The sequence below is a fragment of the Sceloporus undulatus genome, chromosome 2, assembly GCF_019175285.1.
Source record: "Sceloporus undulatus isolate JIND9_A2432 ecotype Alabama chromosome 2, SceUnd_v1.1, whole genome shotgun sequence".
NCBI lineage: Eukaryota > Metazoa > Chordata > Lepidosauria > Squamata > Phrynosomatidae > Sceloporus > Sceloporus undulatus.
This window is the reverse complement of record NC_056523.1, coordinates 223,753,570-223,777,335: the sequence shown is the minus strand read 5'-3', so window position 1 is coordinate 223,777,335 and position 23,766 is coordinate 223,753,570. Positions and strand designations below refer to the sequence as shown.

The window sequence follows — 23,766 nt, the reverse complement described above, 5'->3', positions numbered from 1 at the left end:
ATTTGGACTGAAGATGCAAATAGACTGATGCAAATAGACTGAAGACTACGAAAGCTCATGCTGCCAACTTCTTTCTTTCAGTGAGTCTCAAAGGTGCCACAAGGTCTCTCTACGTACTGATTCTACAGACTAAAGGCATTTACAGACTGGCCTGAAGGCTGGCCTGGGGGGCAAAGTTGAGGTGCAGCATCCTGACTCTCCCTCTCCAGGGCGCCCTGACGTCGTATGCCGTTCCAGATGGCACGCGGCGTCATGGTGTACCTCTGGTGCTGTGTCCAGATAACACAACGCCAAAGGCCACGCCGCTGAGGGCACAAAAAGGCTGCATCCGCACTTCTGAAACAATCCAGTTTGACACCGCTTTAACTGCCATGGCTCCATGCTATGGAATTCTAGGAACTGTCGTTTCGTGAGACAGTCAGGCTTCTTTGTCAGAGAGCTCTGGTGCCAGGACAAACTACAGTGCTCAGGACCCTATAGCATGGAGCCATGGCAGTTAAAAATGGTGTCAAACTGCCCCCAAACTGTGCCCTTTAACAGATTGTGGACTTCAGCTCCCAGAAGCCTTAGCCATGTTGGCCAATAGTCTGGGATTCTGGGAGCTGACGTCCAAAAGCCCTGAAAGTAGTGGTCTCCAAACTGTGCCCTATAAGGGCTTTTGGACTTCAGCTCCCAGAATCCCAGACTATTGGCCAACATGGCTGAGGCTTCTGGGAGCTGAAGTCCAAAATCAATTCAGGGGTAACTGTGTTGGCCATTTAACACATCCAAACAAAAAAATCCATTAGTGGTACCGTTATTGGCCAACCAAAATGCACAATGTACATGTTGCAAGCTTTCGAGGCTCCATGGGCTTCTTCTTCTTCATCAGGCAAGATGTTACAAACCAAACAGGATTGGGGGGGGAAACCAAAACAATTGGAGATGTTAGACAGATGCCTGCATGTTGTTTCAGTCCTTAGTAAAGATGTTATGCACAGTTTGGGGCCACTGCCCTGGATTATAGCTGCAGGAAGGAACCCGGAAGGACACGTCCCAGCAGTCTCTAATTTTTTCCTAGCTCTACATTACTCATTCCGAAGACTCCTGAAGGAACCCGGAAGGCTCTCTTACATAGCTGCCTCTACATGTTTCGTAGCTCTACGTAACGCAACTCACCTCCGTTCTGCGCGGCCGAGGTGCATTGTGGGAAGGCTCTGGCGTCCAAAATGGCGGCGCTCTGAAGCAGCGCGGCTTCCCTGAACCGTTTTCGGCGCTGAGAGCTCGATGGCGGCCGCGTTGTTGGCAGCGACCGCACGTTGCTTGTTGGGCCGCGGCCTCTTCGCTCCTCCCGAGGCTCTCCGGCTGTTTACGACAGGTGGGGGACGGACAAGGGCCTCGGGGGAGTCGCTTCGGGGCTCTCCTTTGCTCCTCTTCCCAGTCTTGGCTTGGTCACTTGGGGCAACATCCGGGGATTTTTAAGGGAGGGCACTTTCTTCTAGTTGGCAACTGCTTCTGAGGAAGAGGTCCTGGCCAGCTTTTACAGGGAGAACGTCCCAAGGCTGGTTTTAGCAGTAGCAAGTGCATTTCTATACCACTTAGGCACTCCCTAAGCAGTTTACAATGTTCACCCTAATTTATGGACTCATAGAGTTGGAAGAGACCCCAAGAATGGCCATCCAGCCCAACCCCTTTATTTTGCCATGCAGGAACTCTCCATCAAAGCATCCCCATTGACAGATGGCCATCCAGCCTCTGCTTAAAGACCTCCAAGGAAGGAGACTCCACTACACTCTGAGGAAGGAGTGCATTCCACTGTTGAACAGCCCTAACTGTCAGGAAGTTCCTCCTAATGTTGAGGTGGAATCTCTTTTCCTGCAGCTTGCATCCATTGCATCCTAATCTCTGGAGCAGCAGAAAACAAGCTTGCTCCCTCCTCAATATGACATCCTTTCAAATATTTAAACAGGGCTGTCATATCACCTCTTAACCTTCTCTTCTCCAATTGCCTCCAACAATCTGGGGACTCATTTTAGCGACCTGAGAAGGATGCAAACCTGAGTCAAGCTTGAGCCCTTGACTGGTATTTAGCTTACAACCTTGTGGTTTGCGAGTGAGTGGCTGCAGTATACACTTTTAACCACTGTGCCACCAGGGCAGTGGTTACTTGTGGTCCTACTTCTGCAGAAGCCTCTTATTCCATTATTATTATTATTATTATTATTATTATTATTATTATGCTTTATTTATATAGCTGTGTAAATTTACACAGCACTGTACATAGAATCAGTTAAAATAGATAAAGTAAACCTGCCTATGGCATACATTCTCAGCCACTCCCTCTGAGTGTAGTGGAGTCTCCCTCCTTGGAGGTCTTTAAGCAGAGGCTGGATGGCCATCTGTCAATGGGGATGCTTTGATTGAGAGTTCCTGCATGGCAGAAGGGGGTTGGACTGGAGGGCCTTTGGGGTCTCTTCCAACTCTATGATTCTACAAAAATAATTAAATACATATTAGTACATGATAACACTCAATAAAATAAGGCAGGCAACAAATTAAAATAACATTAAATAACAATCATGTAATGCCTGGGAATGTTTCCCTGAACAGTATTGTCTTTAACCCACTTTATTCCAACTCCCCAGCCTTGGACCAGACACGCTCTCCTTTTCCAGGACTTGTCCTCCTTTTCAAACCTCTGTCCAGGAGGAATGTTCTCCGTTCAGGGTGACCTTGCACCCTCCTTTTCCAGGACATGTGCTACATATCAGCCTATGTCCTACATTTCAGCCTTCTGTCCAGGAGGAATTCCAACTTGGGAGAAACTGAGGGGACTTTTAAGGGAACTTGCTTCTAGGTAATCTTTTCTGAGGAAGAGGTTCCAGCTAGCTTCCACAAGGTCATCCTCCTTTTCCAAGACAAGTTCTTTTGTTGTTGTTAACTGCCCTTGAGTCAATCTTGACTCATTGTGGCCCTATGGATGAGACATCTCCAACACTCCCTTGTTCTGCTTAATTCTTGCATCCCCATAAAACCCATTGTGACCTCCGTAATAGAGTCCATCCATCTGGCATGTGGCCTTCCTCTCTTACACCTTCCCTCCACTTTTCTCAGCATTATTGTCTTTTCCACTGCGTCCTTCCTTCTCATGATGTCTGAAAACCCATCAACAAATTGCTTGGCTTCTCTGAAGATGCCAGCCACAGATGCTGGCGAAACGTCAGGAAGAAACTTTTCTGGAACATGGCCACATAGCCCAAAAAACCCACAAAAAACTATGCTTGGCCACAGACTGTTTGCAATATATCATTTCCTCCTCCTCCTCTTCTTCTTTTTGAGGGTGAGGAGAGCACCAACCTCAGAACCTTTCAATGAATATGAATGCCTTCCAGCACAGCAAGGGAGGTGTCAACAAGGGAGATGCCCTAGTGATGCCATTCCTAGGATGAGGGCTTTCTCCTAGGACTACCTCATGGTTTCCACCCTGGGCAGAAAGACTTGCCTTCCCTTCTGCTAGACTGATTTTGCAATAACCCTCCAGTAGCTTAGTGGTTAAGATGCCAATTTTGATGGTTGGCAGCTCGAAGCCCAAGTGCTGTGTGATGGAGTGAGCTCCCATCATTAGTCCCAGCTTCTGCCAACTTAGCAGTTTGAAAGCATGTAAAATTGCAAGTAGATAAATAGGTACTGCTTTGGTGGGAAGGTAACAGTGTTCTATGCACCTCGGTGTTTAGTCATGCTGGCCACATGATCACAGTCATCTTTGACAGTGTTGGCTCTTTGGCTTGGTAATGGAGATGAACACTACTCCCTACAATTGGACACAACTATAGGTGGTCACCTCAAAGGAGAAACCTTTACCTTTAAAGGAGACACCACCAATTCTCCAAGTGATTCCATTGCCAAACTGCTCTTACTGTAAAGAGGTTCCTTTTAATGTTAAATCGAAAATGACCCTCATGCTTCTTTAAACCATTAGACCTGATCCTATATTTGGGATATCAGAGAACAAGCCTGCCCTTTCCTTTTTGTGGAAGCCCTTGAAGTATTTAAAGAGTGCAGTATTGTCACCCCTCATTCGTTTCACCATGCTGAACCTGCCCAGTTTCTTCAACCTTTGCTTATATGTTTTGTTCTCCATATAAAATCTTCTTCTTCTTACTCATCTCTGAACCTGCCCCAACTTATCTATAGGCCAAAACACACTATAGAAATAATCCAGTTTGGGACCGTTTTCACTGCCCTGGCTCAAGGCTAGAGAATTCAAAAAATTGTAGTTTTGTGAGATATTTAGTCTTCTCTGTCAGAGGGCTGTGGTGCCAGAATAAACTACAGTTCCCAAGATTCCCCAGCACTGAGCCAGGGTAGTTAAAGCAGTCTCAAACTGGATTATTTCTGCAGTGTGTTTTAGCCCTATACTGTATGAGGTGCCCAAAACTAAATGCAATGCTCCAGATGAGGCCTCAGCAAGTACAGAATACACACACACACACACACACTGTAAGTGATTTCAGTGACCCTTACTCTTTGTGCTTTTGATGCTGTTAGCCATAAGTATCTTTTTGGGCTACCTACTTGGGATGGGACCATGTGCCTGATTCCAGGCTGTCAGAGACAGATGGTTCTATTTATATGAAGAAATCCATTGTAGATTTTATTACATTACATTCATTATATAGATTCCAAATGCTTTATGGTCCTTTTTTGTTTTTGATTTGCAAACAGCTTTGTGAGGTGTATCCTTCTTTGTTTATATAAATAGAAGTACATGGTTTTAGGAGTGAGTGACTCTTTCAGTGCTATGTACCTGGAGCAAACCTGTCTCCCATATCCACACTGATTTTGGATAAAGGGTCCCCCCCCCCAAGAAGTAATCAATTCCAACTACAAACAATCCAAGAGAGACTCTAAAGGGGCAGATTTTCCAATATAATTTTTGGCAATTATGCTAACCTTTATTTATCTTTTCTAGGCGTTCCTAACTCCTTCCGTGTAAGGGAGCCCCCCCGCCCCAAAGAGGTTGACCGATGGACAGAAAAACGAGCACTATTTGGGGTCTATGACAACATTGGAATTCTGGGTAGGTACTATATCTGTCAGGCATTTTTAAAAAACAGACAGGAGACAATATTTTTCCATTGGATGGGAACAGCAAATCAATGGGAACTGATAGCAGTGAATTAGTGGTATTGTAATGGGAGAGGCATTTATGCATTTATTGACAAAAGACAGAAGTGCATTTATTTGTAGGCTTACAGAGTAATGGAAGAGGTATAAAAGGGAAAAGAAATGGGGAGGGAAGAGAGAGGCAAACACAGGGACAGAACAGCTTTTCTTCATTGATCAGTGCATGGGTTTAGGCATGTCTCCTGCCTGCCATTGTATTCTTCATTGTATGAGTATCTAGGAGTCCAAGTAGACCACAAGTTGAACATGAGTCAGCAGTGCAATGCAGCAGCTAAAAAGGCCAATGCAATTTTAGGCTGAATCAATAGAAGTATAGTCTCTAGATCAAGGGACGTAATAGTGCCACTATTCTCCTTTGGTCAGGCCCCACCTGGAATATTGTGTCCAGTTCTGGGCATCACAATTTAAAAAGGACATTGAGAAACTGGAGCGTGTCCAAAGGAGGGCGACTAAAATGGTGAAGTGTCTGGAAACCTTACCCTATGAGGAACGACTTAGGGAGCTGAGGATGTTTAGCTTGCAGAATAGAAGGTTAAGAGGTGATATGATCGTCCTGTTTAAATATTTGAAGGGATGTCATATTGAGGAGGGAGCAAGCTTGTTTTCTGCTGCTCCAGAGAACAGGACCCGGAGCAATGGATGCAAGCTATAGGAAAAGAGATTCCACCTTGACATTAGGAGGAACTTCCTGATAGTAAGGGCTGTTTGACAGTGGAACACACTCCCTCGGAGAGTGGGGGAGTTTCCCCTCCTTGGAAGCCTTTAAATAGAGGCTGGATGGCCATCTGTCAGGTATGCTTTGAGTAAGAGTTCCTGCATGGCAGAATAGGTTTGGACTGGATGGTCTTTGTGGTCTCTTCCAACTCTATGATTCTAGGTCAGTCTTCTGGCTCATAGGCAGGGGTTGGAGCATGCCTTCCTTCATATTTGCACTCTCAGCCAGGTGTTCCCAACCTTTTTGACTAATACAGCCCTTACTTCTATGGTGGAGCCCCTAAGAGGCCAACTCTATGTCTTACAAGTGAGTTGTCTTTAGGAGTATATAAAACAATATATTCTTATTCTTTAATGTCATTCAATTTTTACTTCTTTCATTTTTCTGGAATGGCCGTTGCGCACCTGGGAAGTGCACACGTAGCCTTAAAGGCTCCTCAGAGCACAGGTTGTGATCCCCTGCTCTCTGCATTGTTTTGTGCATAACAATACTATGTATAGAAATGGTAGTTTGGTGACCTGGGCATTTAAAAAATAATAAGAGCAATGTCAGCTAGTGAGTATCTTTTTGGTTTGGTCAGTTCACAAAACCAGATGACAATCCTGGTTCTCCCTTGCCTGCATGTCTGCGTATCCAGGCTGGAAATCACATGTGCTTGGTGTATCGCAGCCCAATTGCCTTGCTTTTAAAAAATAATCCAATACTTAAAAAAAAGGATCCCAAGTAAATAGTTGCCATTTTTTGTTATTCAAAACAAACTCATTTTGTTGCTTGCTTCTCACTTTTTGAAAAGAACAAACCCAAAAAACACAGATACCAAAATGGCCTAAATCCTCCCCAGGGAACATTCCAGAAGCAACAAGAAACATTGCTTGTTGCTTTAGTCATCCAATGATCATCAGCTGATGTATTATTTTTTAAAAATAACAATGTATGGTAAGAATGATTTCTCTTTCACTTTTTTAACTGTGTATTTTTCATTGTTTTCAAGTTCTTTTCCTCCTTTCTCCAAATCATAATCCTTCCTTTAGACTGCTCTCAGATTTCCTCTGCTACACCAGTGCCCTTTCTTCTCTGTCTTTTCCCCACCACATAAAGGTGGTTGAGAAGTGTTCCCTACCTGGCTGCTCCTGTAAACCCCTCTTCCGTTTATACTACTCCGAGGTTAAAAGAAGATTAAGGGACAACTTTTCTTGGCAGTTGCAGAGGAGATCAATATGAAATCTTTCCTTTCCAGTTCAATTAAGTGGTATATGCTGGCTTTCAGTAAAATGTGGTCAGGGAAAGGTACATTTCTGTGCTCATAGACAAATACTTTGGTATTCTGAGAGGGGAGGGAGGATACCTTGGGGGTATGTAGATAGCAAGGCTGACCACTCTTTCTACCATATTCCCCCCCCCCCTTTTCCTCTCCATTCTTTTTAGGGGACTTTTTAGCTCATCCCAAAGACCTGATAATTGGTCCAAAATGGTTGCGTGGCTGGAGGGGGAATGAGCTGCAAAGATGTATCCGCAAAAAGAAGATGGTTGGTGACCGAATGTTTGTTGAGGACTACCACAACCTGAAAAAGAGGATTAAATTTTTGTACAAACGTTTTAATCGTACAGGAAAGCATCGCTAAGAGTAGCAACTCAAGAACTGACATTTGTCCCCAAGTACTTGGTGCGTTCATGGAAACTATTAATTCATCACTAATAAAGTCACAGTCTGAAAGATGTGTGATGTTCAAATGATCTCCTTATTCTGTTTTCTGATTGTTTCTATTTTATATCTATTTTCCACTTCATCTACCAATATATTATTTGTAATGCACTGAAATTCCATCCTTGAAGAACTCCATATGCTTAATAGTCTGAAGATAACTCTTGTTGCAGTTTCTATCATGTTTTTGGTGTATGAATGCACAGTAGTTGCTGTGCACTGTCTTTTGTGACTGTCAACACCTCAAATTCATGTTCCTTGGATTTATTTTTTAATTTAAACTTAAGGTTCAACTTTTCTTGGCAGTTGCAGTTAAATTTATTTCAGAATGGAAAAAAATATTTTAAAGAGAAAACAGCTTTGTCACAATATAAATATCTGCAGGATGTCAATAATATAGTTACAAAAATGACAGATCTCTTTCATTGCCTCCTCTTTTGTCTAATATTCTGGCATCTGCAGTTATGGATTAATTTATGCAGCATACAATGAAAAGTACAATATCATCCAAAATCCGCAAAACAGTGATACCATACCCTTACCGGGCCAACCGAAATACACATTATACATGTTGCAAACTATCGTAGCTCCACTGGCTTCTTCATCAGGAAACCATACAGTGAGGCCTTGGCACCCGCTGGGGTTTGGTTCCAGGACTCTCTGTGGATACCAGAATTTGTGGATGCTCAAGTCCCATTATATACAATGTGATCTCAAAATGGTGCCTCTTATGTAGCAAAACCAAGGTTTGCTTTTTGAAATTTATATATTTTTAAAATATTTTCAAGCTGTGGATGCTTGAATCTGTGGTTATGGAGGGCTGACTATATTAAAATCATACAGGAGAAAGAAAAAAATGACAGTCATAGCCTTACATTTGGTCAAGATGTCATGTTGTCCCAAAAAACCTCAGAATTCTGTGTGCAAAGTCTCTTAGTAAGAGAGTAGCCAGTGGACAAATATAAAGAACTACGGTGGGAAATAACAGCATGGTGAGGAAAGAAGAACTGCCTGGGAGGAAGTAACTGTTTCCATAGCAGATGAACATATAAAAGCCCTCAGACCAACAAAGGGATAGTTGGACTGGAGCTCCATCAGTAAGTAGGCAGTGGTGAGGGATGAAAATTTCAGTCCAACAACTTGTAGCAGACCACAAATTGCCCACACTTGTTCTGTAGTGAAGTACATTGCTTTTCCTTCTTTTTATTCAGTGATCTACTAGCATGCTCTGGGCATTTCATAGTGTAAAATGCTTTTTACTTGGAACTGTGAGGTTCACACAGCTTCCATTGTAACCACAAAGAAATGGTTTTTTTCTAGTGAGCCCCTAACATATCAGACTTTGGGATGAAAAAGGCAATGATTCACCAACCTTAGTGATTGATGTTATGTGATTAAGGCCTGTTACAGACAGCCAAAATAAAGCTGCTTCGAGTCACAATGGAGGTATGGTGTTTCAATGATGCATGTGTCCTAAGAGTCCAGAAGCCACACCAAAGCCATGCTCCAGTCTGGAGCATGGCTTTGGTGCAACTTGGATTCTTAGGACGCAGGCATCATTGAAACACCATACCTCCACTGTGACTCGAAGCAGCTTTATTTTGGCTGTCTGTAACAGGCCTATGGCTGCTTTTTTCCCTTCAAGTTACATTCTTGTTCTGGCAGGTACCACAAGTGTTTTCATATTTTACTATCAAAACTATAGTTAATTTTAAGTGTGCATAGATTAACAGATGCCTCTTTTACTTTGTTAGTGACTGTTATGTTGGAGCCCTGGGGCAAAATGATCAGAAGAAAGTGATCTGGGAACAGCTGTATGATCAGATATATTAGGTCTTTTCTAGCCCATTGGTAATAAATGCCATGAAAGAAAACACACAATATACACTCAACTTCGCTGTTATTAGGAGTAACATCTATGGTTTAGTGGATAGCCATGTTGGTCTGTTTCCATATGAAAAGAAAAAGTAGCAGGGGAAGGAGCTCTATAGATCTTAATTTGCCATTTAATAAATTAGAGGAGAGGACATCCTCAGCATATCTCAAATGAGCTGATTCTCTTTCTATCAGCTTTATTCACTGTCTAGCTCTCACATCCATCCATGGTGATAGGAAGTACTATGGCTTGGACAATCCTAACTTTAGTGTTGAGTTGAACAGGTTGTCATTCCCACATTTTGTTCTGCTTTATACTTGGCATACTGGTATTTTTTCCCTGTGGTTTGACTGTTGAGTTCTGACTCTGGAGACGGATTCGAATCCAGTTCTGGCGTGGAAACACATTGGGTGACCTTGGGCAAGTCACTCTCTCAACCACGGAGGATGGCAATGGCAAACCTTCTCTGAATAAACTTATCAAGAAAACCACATGATATTTATTTTATTTTATTTATTTATGGTATTTATACCCCACTCTATCAGTGGCTTACAAGTAGTTAATTAAACAGTTCTCTGCCCTCAGACTTACAATCTAAAAAATGATAGGGTCATCATAAGTTGGAAAACGATTTGATGGCATGCAACAACAACAGCAATAACCTCTCAGTTTATAGCCTCATGAAACCTTATATGGGAATAAGTACATGAACCAATCTGTTAAATTCTGTTACGGTTCCAAAGATTCTCCATCCACTGTTTCAATCATCCATGGCTTGAATATATATATATATATATATATATATATATTCCAAAAAGTGAATCTTGATTTTGCCATTTTATAAGGGACATCATTTTACTATGCCATTGTATATAATGGGATTTGAGCATCTGCAGATTTTGCTATCCATGCCTGGAACCAAACATCTGTGAATACCAAGGGCCCCACTGTATTCCCCCAAACTCATGGAAATCTGGCCTTTTTCTTTAAAAAAAAAAAAAGACAAGTTCTTTGGTTTTGGAGTAATTAATTAAATGTTATGTGCTTTGCAGTGGGCTCCAACTTCTGGCAACCCTAGCCTAGGCTTTTCTTGGCATGATTTATTCAGAGGAGATCTGCCATTGTCTTTCTCTACCACGAAGTGTGTGTGACCTTCCCAAGATCACTCAGGAGGGTTTCCATAGTTGTGTGGGGATTTGAACTCTGATCTCCCAGAATCCTAGTCTGGCACCCAAACAACAACACTCTGGCTCTGATAAATTAATTAAATTAATTATTAAAAATAATTTTGTAGTACTCAACAAAGCTGTTCAGTAGCCACCTAAGAGCCAAATGAAGTCTGAGAGTTCAGAACAGCAACATCAGCATAAAGAAGAACTGAGGCTTTGTTGAATCAAAGGTAGGTGAGTCAGGTAGGTGAGATGCTAATATCTCCAGCGTACGTGGAAAGTCTGCCAAATATAAAGTTATAGCAAGATGATACCTTTGTTATCTGAATATAAGACAAACATCTTTTCAGACTATCTTCATATACTGCAACAAAACTAGACAGATACACAATCAGAATACTGATTTATTCCAAAGACCATAGTTAAACATGGAATCAAAGGCGGGTTACTGACCGCCCATTTGGGGCGGTCTGTACCCGCACCTTTCCCCGGTGTATCGGGGCCTCAGCTGTGAGAACGGCAGCCACTGAGGCCCCGATCCGCCGCTTTTCAGGCTGCGGGGAAGCAGCAAAACGCCGCTTCCCCGCAGCCTGAAAAGGGGTGTCCTTGGGGCTTCAAGCTCCAAGGACACCCCGCGGCGGCGGGGAGGAGGAGAAAGGGGCCGCTTGGCCCCTTTCTCCCTTGCTTCGCTGGGCGCAGCCGTCTGAAGTATGACCCAAGTCATACTCTCTCAGTCTGAGGGGAAGGCCATGGCAAACCCCCTCTCAACAAAACTTGCCAAGAAAACCCCAGGATAGGTTCGCATTAAGGTTGTAATAAATTGAAAATTACTTGAAAGCACACAACACACAAACAGTAATTTTCTATGCAAACAAAATTATGCTTAAAATTCTGCAGCATTCATACAGCAATCATACTTCAATCATACATGAAGAGAGAAATCCCAGAGGTGCAGCTGGGGTTCAGTAAAGGAAGAGGCACAAGGGATCAGATTGCAAACACACAATGGTTAATGGAGCACACCAAGGAATTCGAGAAGAATCAGCACTTGCTTTGTATAGTAAAGTATTTGACAGCATATAGATCATGAAAAGCTATGGATGGCTCTTAAGGTCGTGGGAACACCAGTGTATCTGATAGTCCTGATGAGAAACCTATACTGTACTTACAACAAGATGTGCAGAGGAGAACAGGAGAGCGTGGAGTTGTTTCATCTACAGGTTTGCCATGAATCAGATGAGAAGGCATTTAACAACAGTAAGGACAAATTATACATTTTCTGTGGGTTTTCTGGGCTATGTGGCCGCGTTATAGAAGAATTTATCCCTAATGTTTCGCCAGCATCTGTGGCTGGCATCTTCAGAGAATGCTGGCATGGAAGTGAGTGGGATAAATATATATAGGGCAACCCTTGGTTGGGAGCAAGTGATTTCCATCTTAATTTGGAATTAAGATAGTCTGTTGTTGAATGGCAAGGCCTCAGAGTGGGAGGATAAGCGAAGAGGATATGTGTGTCTAATTAGCACTGTATGCTTGGAAACCCCCTGACCCTGAGTGGCATTCATTTTCATGTATTGGGTCTTAATTTTGGTGTTTTTCAGGACTGGTAGCCAAACTTTGTTTACTTTCAGGGTTTCTTTTTTCCTGTTGAAGTTGTCCAGGTGTTTGTGGATTTCAGTGACCTCCCTGTGCATTTTGACCTGGACCATGCCAACACCAACCACTTCCTCCCAACCAAGGGTCACACAAGTATATAAACCCCACACACTTCCATGCCACCATTCTCTGAAGATGCAGGCATAGCATCAGGAATACATTCTTCCGGAACACAACCACATAGCCTAGAAAACTATGGACGATGGCCGTGAAAACCTTCAACTTCAAATTACAGTGGGTCCTTGTTATTCGCTGGGGTTTGGTTCCAGGATCCCCCGTGAATAACAAAATCTGTGGATGCTCAAGTCCCTTTAAATGCAATGGCATAGCAAAACGGTGTCCCTTATTTAAAATGGAAAAATCAAGGTTTGCTATTTGGAATTTATATTTTGTTGGAATATTTTCAAACCATGGATGCTTGAATCCGTGAATAAAAAAATCCATGGCTAAGGAAGGCCAACTGTATTCATTTAAATGACAGCCTTGCTGGTTCCAGTTCCAACGTAAATGCAGATTGGGGTATTTGTGGCTAGAACAGTGGGAGACAGGGCAGCCTTATATTTTGTTGCTGTTTTGTTCTTGTCTTCCTCAAACTCGTTTGTGGCTTATGGTGATGACCCTAAGGCAAACCTTGGCAAAATGTGTTCAGAGGAGGTTTGCCATGACCATCCTCTGAGGCTGAGAGAGTGTGACTTGCCAAAGGTCGCCTAGTGGGTTTTTAGTTCCAGCTGGGACTCAAACCCTGCTCTCCGGAGTCGTAGTCGAATGCTCAAACTACTAGGCCATGTTTGCTCTGCCCTACAATACAAAGACCACAATATTAGGGCTATAGGACCTTTGAGACTTTGGATTCTGACCCAAATGCCTTCCTCTCTCTAAGCTCCACAACGCACTGCAGAAATAATCCAGTTTGAGACCGCTTTAACTGCCCTGGCTCAAGGGAATCCTGGGAACTGAAGTGTTTGTGAGACGTTTAGCCTTCTCTGTCAGAGAAAGCTCTAGTTCCACAATAAACTACAACTCCCAGGATTCCCTAGTACTGAGCCAGGGCAGTTAAAGCAGTCTCAAACCGGATTATTTCTGCAGTGTGTTGTAGAGCTAAGCAGCAGTGGCTTGTAATGGGATCAAATTAGTTCCATACCTATATTAAATCTTGGTTTTATTCAGTGTAATAATTTTTTTCTTTTAAATATTTACATTTTTAAAAGAGAATAATAAGGATAAAATAATATAAAGGCTTTATATTTTTGATCCTTAAAACTCTTTTAAAAATAGATCAAGATTTAATAAAGGTATGGAACTAAAAGAAAACCCCAAGTTTTGTCAAGGCGCCTTGCAGTCAGAACCAGGGTAAAAACCCAAACTCTCCTTCTTAATTTTCAAAGCCGGGACTCCCGTGTCAGCCGTTCACACGTGTCTATGCAGCCTCCTTGACTCGCATCTCACTTTCAAAGGAGCGACTGCAGACAGAGTTCCAGTCTGCGGTCGTGGGCAGGGCTATGCAGATGAGGCCGTCTTTGATTGGATGAGGGGCTGCGAGGCTCCTAGGGCTAAAAAGAGGGCGCGGAATTCTCGGGGGCGTGGCACAAGCAGAGCGCGCTTCCCATTGGCTCTCTCTGCGCCCATAGCTCCGCCCCTTAGTTCCCTCTATAAAAGGCGAGGGGAGGCGCCGGGGGGCTGTTGCGGCAGAAGTCTCTGGTCTGGAGTGGAGTTGCTGCGAGGGGTCGAAGCCAAAGGAAGGGGATCCGTGTCACTGCCTGTCTCCTGCAGCCCAGACATGTGAGTCAAGGGGATTCAAGGGGAGGGAAGGGACCCCTTACCATCCGCCCTGGCTTCTCCTTCTGCTTCCCCTTCTCCCTGCCCGGCTGCGGCACCTGCTGCCGAGTGGCGCATTGCAGCACCACCGACGCCGCCCCCGTTCCCTCTCTCCCGGCCTCCAGAGCCCTCCTCCTCCCCCATTTGCCCCCATGGGTCCTAGAGCATCGGAATGGAGGACACCCCAGGAAAAAGGAGGACAGCCCCCCTTCCCCCCCAAAATAATCATTCCTAGGAGGACCAGCTCCACTCCACGCAGAAGGACCAGATCTCCTCCTCCTCACCACCAAGGAGGACAAAAAGGAGGCTGTGACCCAATAAAAGCTGCAAAGCACTCCCCAGAAAGGTCCATGCTTAAATGTCCTTCTGAAAGCCCTGCTCAGAAGATTGAAGGTGGAAGAGGTAAAGAGGAGAAGCAGGGGATAGAAAGTAGAGAGAGAGAATGGGAAGAGAGAGAGAGAGAGAGAGAGAGAGAGAAGAGAAAAGAATGGGAGAATATAGGGTTGGTAGTTATAGGTAAGATCCCTTGAAGTATAGATATGTTTTTGTGGTTTCTTTCTTTCCTTCTTTTGAATGTGGATATGTTGTAATGTGATGTATATAATGTTGAACACACACACACACACACAGAGTGGACCCTTGGTATCCTCTAGGGTTTGGTTCCAGAGCCCCCATGGATACGAAAACCCATGGATGCTCAAGTCCCATTAAATACAATGGAGCCGGGAATTGGTGTCCCTTCTATAAAATGGTAAAAATCAAGATTTGCATATTGGAATTCATATAGTTAATATCGTCAAGCCGTGGATGCTTGCATTCGTGGATACAGAGGCGCCACTGTGTGTGTGTGTGTGTGTGTGTGTGTATATATATATATATATGTCCTGCTCAGAATGGATGGCTTTTTGGAACTGCTCCTGGGCAGTGGAGGATGGGTCTGGGAAAAGGAGGACGTACCCGGTCCAAGCTTGGAAGCGAAGGCCTTGATGAGGGTGTTATAAGAAGCCAAGGGCTGGAGGAAGGCTTCGCCCTCCTTTCATGGGAAGACTGTCAAAGGCAAGGTGGCTCCTGCACATGTGAATGAATGAATCGATGAATGGATGACCAGAGAGGAGTCAGAGTCCAGCCTTTCCAACCAGGCTTGGGTTTCATCCCTGCATCCAGTCCTCCTCACTGCTGCAGAAATAACCTGGTTTGACACCGCTTTAACAGCCACAGCCCCCTGCTGTGGAATTTGAGGGGAAGGATTGTAGTTTGTTGGGCCACCGGAGCACAGTTTACAACAAATAGAAAACTTATATATTCCAAGGTAAATATGGACTCCAAAAGGAATTTCAAGTCGATAAATGCTGGGAAGAGTTTTGACTCCTTTGGCACAAAATAATCTGGTGCAACTTCAAGATGGCAACCAAGAATGGAATTGGCCTTCTTTGTTCTTCTTGTTATCCTTGATCGGGTTAGCGTCGTATTCACTTATTTATGATGCTGTAAACTGAACTGATGAAGGCATAAATGTTGGTGTTCACATTCATAGAATCATAGAATTGTAGAATTGGAAGAGACCACAAGGACCATCCAGTCCAACCCCATTCTGCCATGCAGGAACTCCCAATCAAAGCATCCCTGACAGATGGCCATCCAGCCTCTGCTTAAAGACCTCCAAGGAAGAGACTCCGCCACTTTCCATTGAGAGAGTTTGTTCCATGGTCAAACAGCCCTCACTGTCAGGAAGTTCCTCCTAATGTTGAGGTGGAATCTCTTTTCTTGGAGCTTGCATCCATTGTTGCGGGTCCTGTTCTCTGGAGCAGCAGAAAACAAGCTTGCTCTCTCCTCATTCACAGGCGTTGCACCAGTGGAACAACCAGAAATGCTTCTCAGACCTCCATTTGATGACAGTAAACTGCCAACAGAAGGCTGTCTGAGCTGCTGGGGAGCTAGATAGTCAGCAGAGAATTGGCCAGTTTGTCTCACTCTCTAGTGCCCCAGAAATCCTTCTGTTGGTGGGGAACCTAAAAAACTGGGGGGTAGGTTGCAGGGGGCCCCTGTCCAGATGCAAGATGCTGGCTGATTGATTTTTTAAAACTTTAAAATCCAAAATAGGTCAATAACTGGGTGATGATTTGTGACCTTTCTTTTGAACCAAGTCAGGGGTCTTCTCTGTCATCAACAGAAAGGGACTGGAATAATAATAAAAAGTTCAGACAGGCTGCAGGGATTATACAGTCAGCTCTTGAGTTTGGTTGCAGGACCCTCTGTGGATATCAAAATCCGTGGATGCTCAAGTCCCATTAAATATAGTGACTTAGAGCCCATACAGACAGGCCAAAATAAAGCTGCTTCAGGTCACTTTGAAGGCATGCTGTTTAAATGATGCATGCATCCTAAGAGGCCAGAAGCTGTTCCACAGCCATGCTCCAGTCCTAAGGACTGGAGCACAGCTTCAGCACAGCTTCTGACCTCTTAAGACTCATCCATGGATACAGAGGTCTGTCCGTACTTAGCTTTATTTATTAGAAAAAAAGTAAGCCAGAAATGGTGACAATTCCCATATTTCTATAGCATGGAGACATGTCAAACTGGATTATTTCTGCAGTGAGGAGGCAGCTTTGCTGAGGGCTGTGGGGGTTATGGGGCAATCTTCCTGCTGGCCGCAGCTGAAGGGCACACAGGGGACGCAGTGGGCAGGAGCGCTGCCATCTAAACAGATCCTCCACAGCTCCACAGCCAGGAAGGCATCACCGAGGTGGAGAAGTAGGCTAGAGTTTTCTGCCTGTGCAAGGAATTGTTCCTAATACAGCCTTATCTCTGGTCTTGTCCTGATCTGAACTCCCTGCATTCTCCACTGAATCTTACCTTTCTTTTTTTTGCTTTTGATCATCTGTGGGCCAAACCAGGATGGCCACGTTGACTGATGCAGCCTGTGCCCTACCAGCTTGGACTGCTTTCTTTTGGCTTTCTTCTCCTTGGTACAATACCATCTGAAATCCAGAAGACAGGGGTGTACAAAATGTACAAAATGCACGTTGTAGAGAAATCTTGTAGCACCCTTGAGACTAACTGAAAGAAAGATGTTGATAGCATGAGCTTTCCTAGACTTAAGTCGTCAAAGATGCTACAGGATCTCACTACATATTGATTCTACATGGCTATATTTTGGAAAATACAAGCTTTTGAAGCTCCACTGGCTTCTTCATCAGACAAAGGTGTTAAAATCATACAGAAGAGGAAAAATTTAAGACTATGTTAGTCTCAAGCCTGCATTTTGAATATGTTGCTGTTTTAAGTTCAGGTGTTGTTGGAGGGGGATTCATGCAGGCCGATCTCTCCTCCTCCTGTCCATGTGGGTATTTCAGGAAATAAACATTTTAAGTTCTGTTAGCAAGATAAAAAAGAGATGCTTCTCTTGAGATCCAGGTTGCCTCTCACCCCTCTGATGTTGAATGGCAGACCCAGCTTTGCTTTCTGGACTGGAGACGCACTTTTCTTGTTGGAGATGCAGGCAGGAACTTGACAGTAAAAGCAAGGACCTTGGTGGCAGTATCTTCCAATGGATATGGCTGCCTATCTTATGACACAGCAGTTCTTCCATGTTTGCTGTCACCCTTTCCCTTGATGCTTGAGAAGTCTCCTGACTTGGTTTGCTGCAGCATTTTCCTCATGATATCCACAATGATTAACAGGTTTGTAAGGAAGGCCAATAATCGCCAATGGTGATTGGGAATGCGGGAGTGAAGGCCAAAGGAATTACTTACCTAGATAGCCACTTAGAGACTTCATGACTGAGGCATGGCTTGATTTGTGTGGCTTCTGGCATCAAAATTTAGATTTGCACATGCAGTCATCCCTCCATATCCACAGATTGTTTTTTATCCGTGGATTCAAGCATGCACAGCTTGAAAAGAAAGCCTTGATTTTGCTATTTTATATAGGGGACACAATTTTCCTAAGCCATTCTATTTAATGAGACTTGAGCATCCACAGATTTTGGTATCATGGAACCAACCCAGTGGATACCAAGGGCCCACTAGAGATCCTTCTTCTATTGTCGCACAACAAGGGATCACTACAAAAGGAGTAAACTGTTTGGATTAGTAGAATTTCATCATGTTGCTACTTACATGGCAGTTGCTCTATTCAGATGTCTGTTCATTTGGCCTGTAATTTTTGTTGCCGTCTCCACAGTATTCCTTGTCTGCTGAACAAAATAAAAAGAACCCTGCTGGGTCAGACCTAAGGTCTAATACTCTGTTTCTAGTATTGCCAGATAGTCGTGGGAAGCCATAACTAATGTATGAAAGCAGCTCTCATCTGTTTCTCTGCTCCAGCAGCTAATACTGAGAAACATATTATACTGCTTCTAAACATGGACATCTCCCTTTTACCTTTAATGGCTGATACATGCTAAGATTTGTCATTTTCAAAGCTGTTGGCCCTCTCTCCTCCTTGTACTGTCCAGTATTAGATATCGTATACAGTGGGCCCTTGGTATCCATTGTGGTTTGGTTCAAGGACCCTCTGGGGATACCAAATCTGTGGATGCTCAAATCCCATTATGTACAATGGCATAGTAAAATGGTGTCCCTTATATAAAGTGTCAGAATCAAGAAATTTTGGAATTTATATATTTTTAGAATATTTGCAAGCCATGGATACTTGGGTCTGTGGATAAAAAATCTCTGGATATGGTGGACTGACTGTATTGTGTGTGGAATTTCCAGTCCTGAATGTATTGCTAACCAAGGTCACTATTATGACCCTGAATTCCATTATTATAAAGGATATACATTTTTCTTTGTACCATGCATAATTCTCTCTTGTTTCCCATTAGAATTTTATTTTAGTCTTAAAGAAAAAAGAATTAAACATTTCTAGCTTTTCTTTGTAGGGAAATTTCCCAATCCTCTGATCTGTTTTTGTACCTTTTCCAGGGTTACCCTCGTGTACAGTGTGGCCCTTGGTATCCCTCATGCATACCAAGAGGTGTCCTTCTATATAAAAAGGCAAAATCAAGGTTTTCTTTTTGGAATTTTAAAAAAATATTTTCAATCCAGAGATGTTTGAATCTGTGCATATAGAGGACCAACTCTATGCTGGTGATAATGTAACATCTTGGTTGCCACTTTTAATTGCCATTTACGTCTGGTCTGTATGGTGTATGGGTGAATGTTAGGCATAGACACATACTATCACCTTTTATACTTGATGTGCCTCCCCAGGTCTGATCCAGCTCAGCCAGGTGCACCAGGGGCAGGACAAGAAGGAGGAGAAAATGCTGGGGGACCCCCTGGAGCCCCTCCAAATTTGACCAGTAATCGTCGCCTGCAGCAGACTCAAGCGCAGGTGGAAGAAGTAAGTTGCTAACCTACTTGTCTGCTGTTTATGGTTTCGTCCTCTTCTTTTTATTTGTGAATTAATTGTGTTTTCCATTTAGGTGGTGGATATAATGCGTGTGAATGTGGACAAAGTCTTGGAGAGAGATCAGAAGCTATCAGAACTAGATGAACGAGCAGATGCACTCCAAGCCGGTGCCCAAGTATTTGAAAGCAGTGCAGCAGCGCTCAAGAGAAAGTACTGGTGGAAGAACTGCAAGGTGAGCCAATAATGGACAGTTCACTAGATGTGTAGCTGTAGTTGAAGAGGACAGTTCCTTGAGTGATGGTTTCACAGCTTGTTTTCTGAATTCTGAATTGAAGTAGAGCCCATAACAAGTAGAGTGAATAATTTGTATATGCATGTTTATGGCTTCAATCCATGGAATTTCCAAGTGAAATGTATGTCAGGTGACAGGAATGGGGATACAGATGGATGAGAACTTTGATCTGTTTCACAGTGGAATGCAGATATCTTCTAGTTTTCCCACTTCTCTCAATTTTGGGATACAGCTTTCCATTTTAAAAAAAAGTTAATTAGAAGATATTAGGAGACAAACATAATATTAGGGGAAAAAACTTCCAAATTCTTTTTGCTACAAATATGTGTATGAAAAGTGCATAGACACATATTTTTAGTACGAAACTGGGATGGAATGAAGTTGAGTTTGAAAAAATGCATACATAAAAATGAAAGCAGACAGTTGTCCATGCCTAGGTGGGAAAGAAATTTTTTCCAGGCTTCAAGGAGAACTGCCAGTTAGAGTAGAGAGCAGGCCAGTGGTCTGTCTTTGCTTGAGGCGGCTTCAAATGGTGAACTGATTGCCTGTCCTGGTGGGAGACATTCTTATCATTTGCTGGGTTTGGTTTTGGATATTTTACCTCATCATAACTCTTCTCTTTAGATGATGATCATGCTGGGAGTGATCTGTGCCATTGTTGTCATTGCAATTGCACGTAAGTATCAAAGGGAGACCAAGGTAACTGGGTTTATGAGTCACAAGCACTGGATAAGCAACCACATCACCCTGCATGTGGGAGGTAGTTCCTACTGCTCTTCCCTTTGATATGAAAGACCAGCAAAATCTCTGAGCCAATGTCCTGTGGGATAATGGCTGTTTCCTTCCCTGGGTGTGGGACAAGGATGGCAGAATGGGAGGGTTTCCTTTTCCTGTATGTTCAGCAGCTTTTGTTAAGTGTGGGGTACTCAGTGTAACATGCCCTCTTGTTTTCTCCTTTCTCTTCCTTCTGTTGCTTCTGTTCCCAGTCTACTTTTTTACCTGAGAATGTGGTTCTTTCCCCCTCCTCCCCCCCTCCCTAATCTGCAGCCTCCTTTTCCCCAAAGCCCTTTCCGCTCCCAATTCCATCTTCTCTTTCCTTTCTCCCTTCATTCTGGCTTTGTCATCTGTTTTCCTTTAGTTATGTTTGCCTTCCATATGACAGTTTAATGCACTGTTTCCAGCTCCAGTTTTGAGTTGAACCCCTTCACAACTGCTGCAGCCTTTGAGTGTGCCATCTCTTTTTGAAGGGTGGCAATGGGCCTAGTGGAGGAAAGATTTAAAGGGGGCGGCATGGGCTGGTGTGTTCTGCTTGATGATACACCTGAGTTTCACTTGTGGTTTGTGGTACATTGCAGGAGTCCTTTTCTTTTGTGACTCTTTTGCAAAGCATTTCATTTGGCTATGGACAGTGTTAATGAAATGTCCACAGGAATAGTTGGTGGGAGAGGAGAGAAGCTGTGTCCTGACCATTTTTCCCAGGGACAAGATTGAGGTATTTGACACCAGAATTGGTCTGATGTTCCCTTAGTTTTAATTATAAGCTCATGCTGGATGCTCTGATTGCAGAAATTCTAGTCCTATGAAGACCATCATCTTTCCTGTACTATCTCCAGGGCACCCTTGGCCTCACAAATGTAGTGGAAAAGATACTGGTTTGATTAGTTCTCCTTGACTCCAAAGCAGGTATATTGTTATTTACATTCATAGTATAGTTATAGTCAAAAGCAGCAATAGTATCAAACTGTATAGATCTTTGCTGTGGCTTGCTTGACTACTCAGGTAGCTTACTGGGAATCTGCCATTTAGTTAGCAAGTCCCATGCTGCTTGCTCCTTAGCTAAATAGGATATGCAGCAGCTTAATAGTACCAGTGTATCCAAGACTTCTTACTCTGCACATGTTGTTATAGTAGGACTTGCTTTCAAGGCAGTTGCGCTGTATAAAGACAGGACTGAAACTGAAGAGGTTTCTTGGGTTTGAGACAGCAATGCAGTGTATCTGGAAACTGACTGAATGCTGATTCTTGCAGTCTTTTCAACAATCCTCTTTTAGGTCATCACATCACAATGCTGTCAGCGATGAGCATGCACGTATGGGCTAATGCTCAGTGACCACTTAACATGCTATGGTGAAGTTGTATAACCCTGATTTGAAGTAACACAGTTGTGAAGCTAAATGTGCTTAAGAGAGGTTTCTGCTGTGTTTGCCAATCAGGACACAAGAGGTGGCACAGCTATGCAGCATAGTCTGAGGCCTTAATCTGGATGCACAAATGTCTGCCTTGCTGGAGTGCTAGTTAGGATTCAGCCAGATGGAATGCTATTGAAAGGGGGGTAGGGGCTGTGATTATGCTGTAGGGTACGGGTGGTCAGCCACTGCCCCCAGCACTTTATTCGAAAGTAATTTAATTTGACCTCCTAAAATTCTACCCTAGATGTGGTAGGAATAGCCTCTACTGTCCCCATAGCATGCTGCAAAGGTGCTGACGTTTTTTGCATGTTCACTGCCATGCACCAGCATTTCATTTGCAGAATCCGTCTTCTTGCAATTCCCCATCTTCTCCACATTGGGGAATGATGGAGGAGAACAGGAATGGAGCTCCTATCTTCTTTGGACAAACCTCTCCCATCTCAGTGGAACTGTGCTGATGGAAGTGCAACATCTGAAGAGGAGCCAGGGTCCGAGGTGATGGTGTCGTTGCTATCAGTGTGAGAAGAGAAACAGTAAGATATTGAGGCCCCTCTTGATCTCTTCTGGACAAGATCTTGGTTTGATCTGCTGCCATCTTGGAGAGAAGTTCTCCTGGCTGCTTTTTTTTGTGTGTTGTCTGTTCTCATATATGTTGTGCCTCTTCTGCTTTTTACCCCTCCACTGCTCCGTCTCTTTATGCATGGGCAAAAACAACCCTTGGCCCTCTGTGCCTACAGCAAAGGACTACTTTCTCTATGCACAGGACTTCAGCCGCTTTCTCACGCACGTGTGGTTTGTCCTTGTGAGGAACGCAGCTGTAATCTTTCCTCTGGCATGTGTAACTACCAGCTCATGTACTCTTAACTTCGGCTAACAAGCACTTCTTCACCACCCAAATGAGTCTGGTTCTTCTGTCTGAGTATTGGAGGGACAAGGCTCTGCTTGCAGGTTGTAGTAAAGCAGAAGAAGTCAGACTAAAATAATGGGTATGAAGCATAGGCTGTGGTACCTGATGAAAGGTATGATCTGTTAGGGCACAGGTGGGCAGTGTGGCACCATGATGGACCCAGGAGAGCTTGTGAGTTTGGTGGTGGTGGTGCAGCTGTGTCCATGTTCCTTGCTGCATTGGCATGGCTGTGCCACTGCTGTTTCTCTCTTCAGTAAATTGCAGTTCTTCCTGCTCCCTGGTTGAAGGGTCTGCTTCTATACTCAAGCACCTGCATTGCATTCTCTCTTACTAGTGGGGAGTACATGCCTAATTGGAGAATTTCTGAATAGTAATATAAGATTAATAGCAGTGGAAGGTGAGAAAGTGCCCCGACTAGCTCAGGCCCTGCTTAGCACCTGTGTCTCTTGTTTGTCCTTACCTTACTGGCATTATGCACCTGTTTATTTCACATAAACAACTAACCTTAGTGAAGCCATCCTTATAAGCAGAATAAATAGCATTTAGATAAACAAATACCTGGCAATGGAGTTTTTCTAAATTAGTTTTCCTTCAGAGAGGCAGAAATACTTGGTGTGAATCTAGAATCTTGGAAGCTATTGTTAAGAGAGCACGGGAGTCTTGTTCCTATATTGACACTCAACTGAGTGCTTGCTTTACCAAAGGCCTTAAGTACCCTTACCTCGATGAGAGGTCCCCAGTTTCCATCAAACATATACCCTGCCTAACAAATGAAGAGGCCTGGTTAAAATGTGGCACTGCAGAGGTGTGCTCTTTCACCTCCTATTATTCACTTTAGAAGTGCCAGCATAACTGGGAGAAGCATGTTTATGTATCCACTTAATCTGACTCCTGGGGAAGCTTGTGGCCCTTGAAATATTG

At 43.6% G+C, this 23,766-nt stretch overlaps 2 protein-coding genes across 4 annotated transcripts; both read left to right on the top strand.

The window, feature by feature from the left end:
* Window positions 1-1,172: 1,172 nt before the first annotated feature.
* MRPL51 (mitochondrial ribosomal protein L51) lies at window positions 1,173-7,599 on the top strand. The gene is made up of 3 exons (XM_042447933.1): window positions 1,173-1,357; window positions 4,952-5,059; window positions 7,307-7,599. The coding sequence occupies exons 1-3, from the start codon at window positions 1,267-1,269 to the stop codon at window positions 7,501-7,503; spliced, it is 396 nt and encodes a 131-aa protein (XP_042303867.1). The 5' UTR covers window positions 1,173-1,266; the 3' UTR covers window positions 7,504-7,599.
* A 6,382-nt stretch (window positions 7,600-13,981) lies between these two features.
* On the top strand, window positions 13,982-23,654 carry VAMP1 (vesicle associated membrane protein 1). 3 transcript variants are annotated; one of them, XM_042454362.1, is made up of 5 exons: window positions 13,982-14,063; window positions 19,316-19,448; window positions 19,531-19,689; window positions 20,374-20,425; window positions 22,280-23,654. In XM_042454362.1, coding segments are annotated over exons 1-5 (504 nt in total). In that variant the 5' UTR covers window positions 13,982-14,061; the 3' UTR covers window positions 22,438-23,654. The 3 variants fall into 3 exon arrangements, with proteins under 3 accessions (XP_042310296.1, XP_042310298.1, XP_042310297.1); XM_042454364.1 differs by having other exon boundaries at window positions 20,736-22,421; XM_042454363.1 differs by having other exon boundaries at window positions 20,374-22,421.
* Window positions 23,655-23,766: the final 112 nt, after the last annotated feature.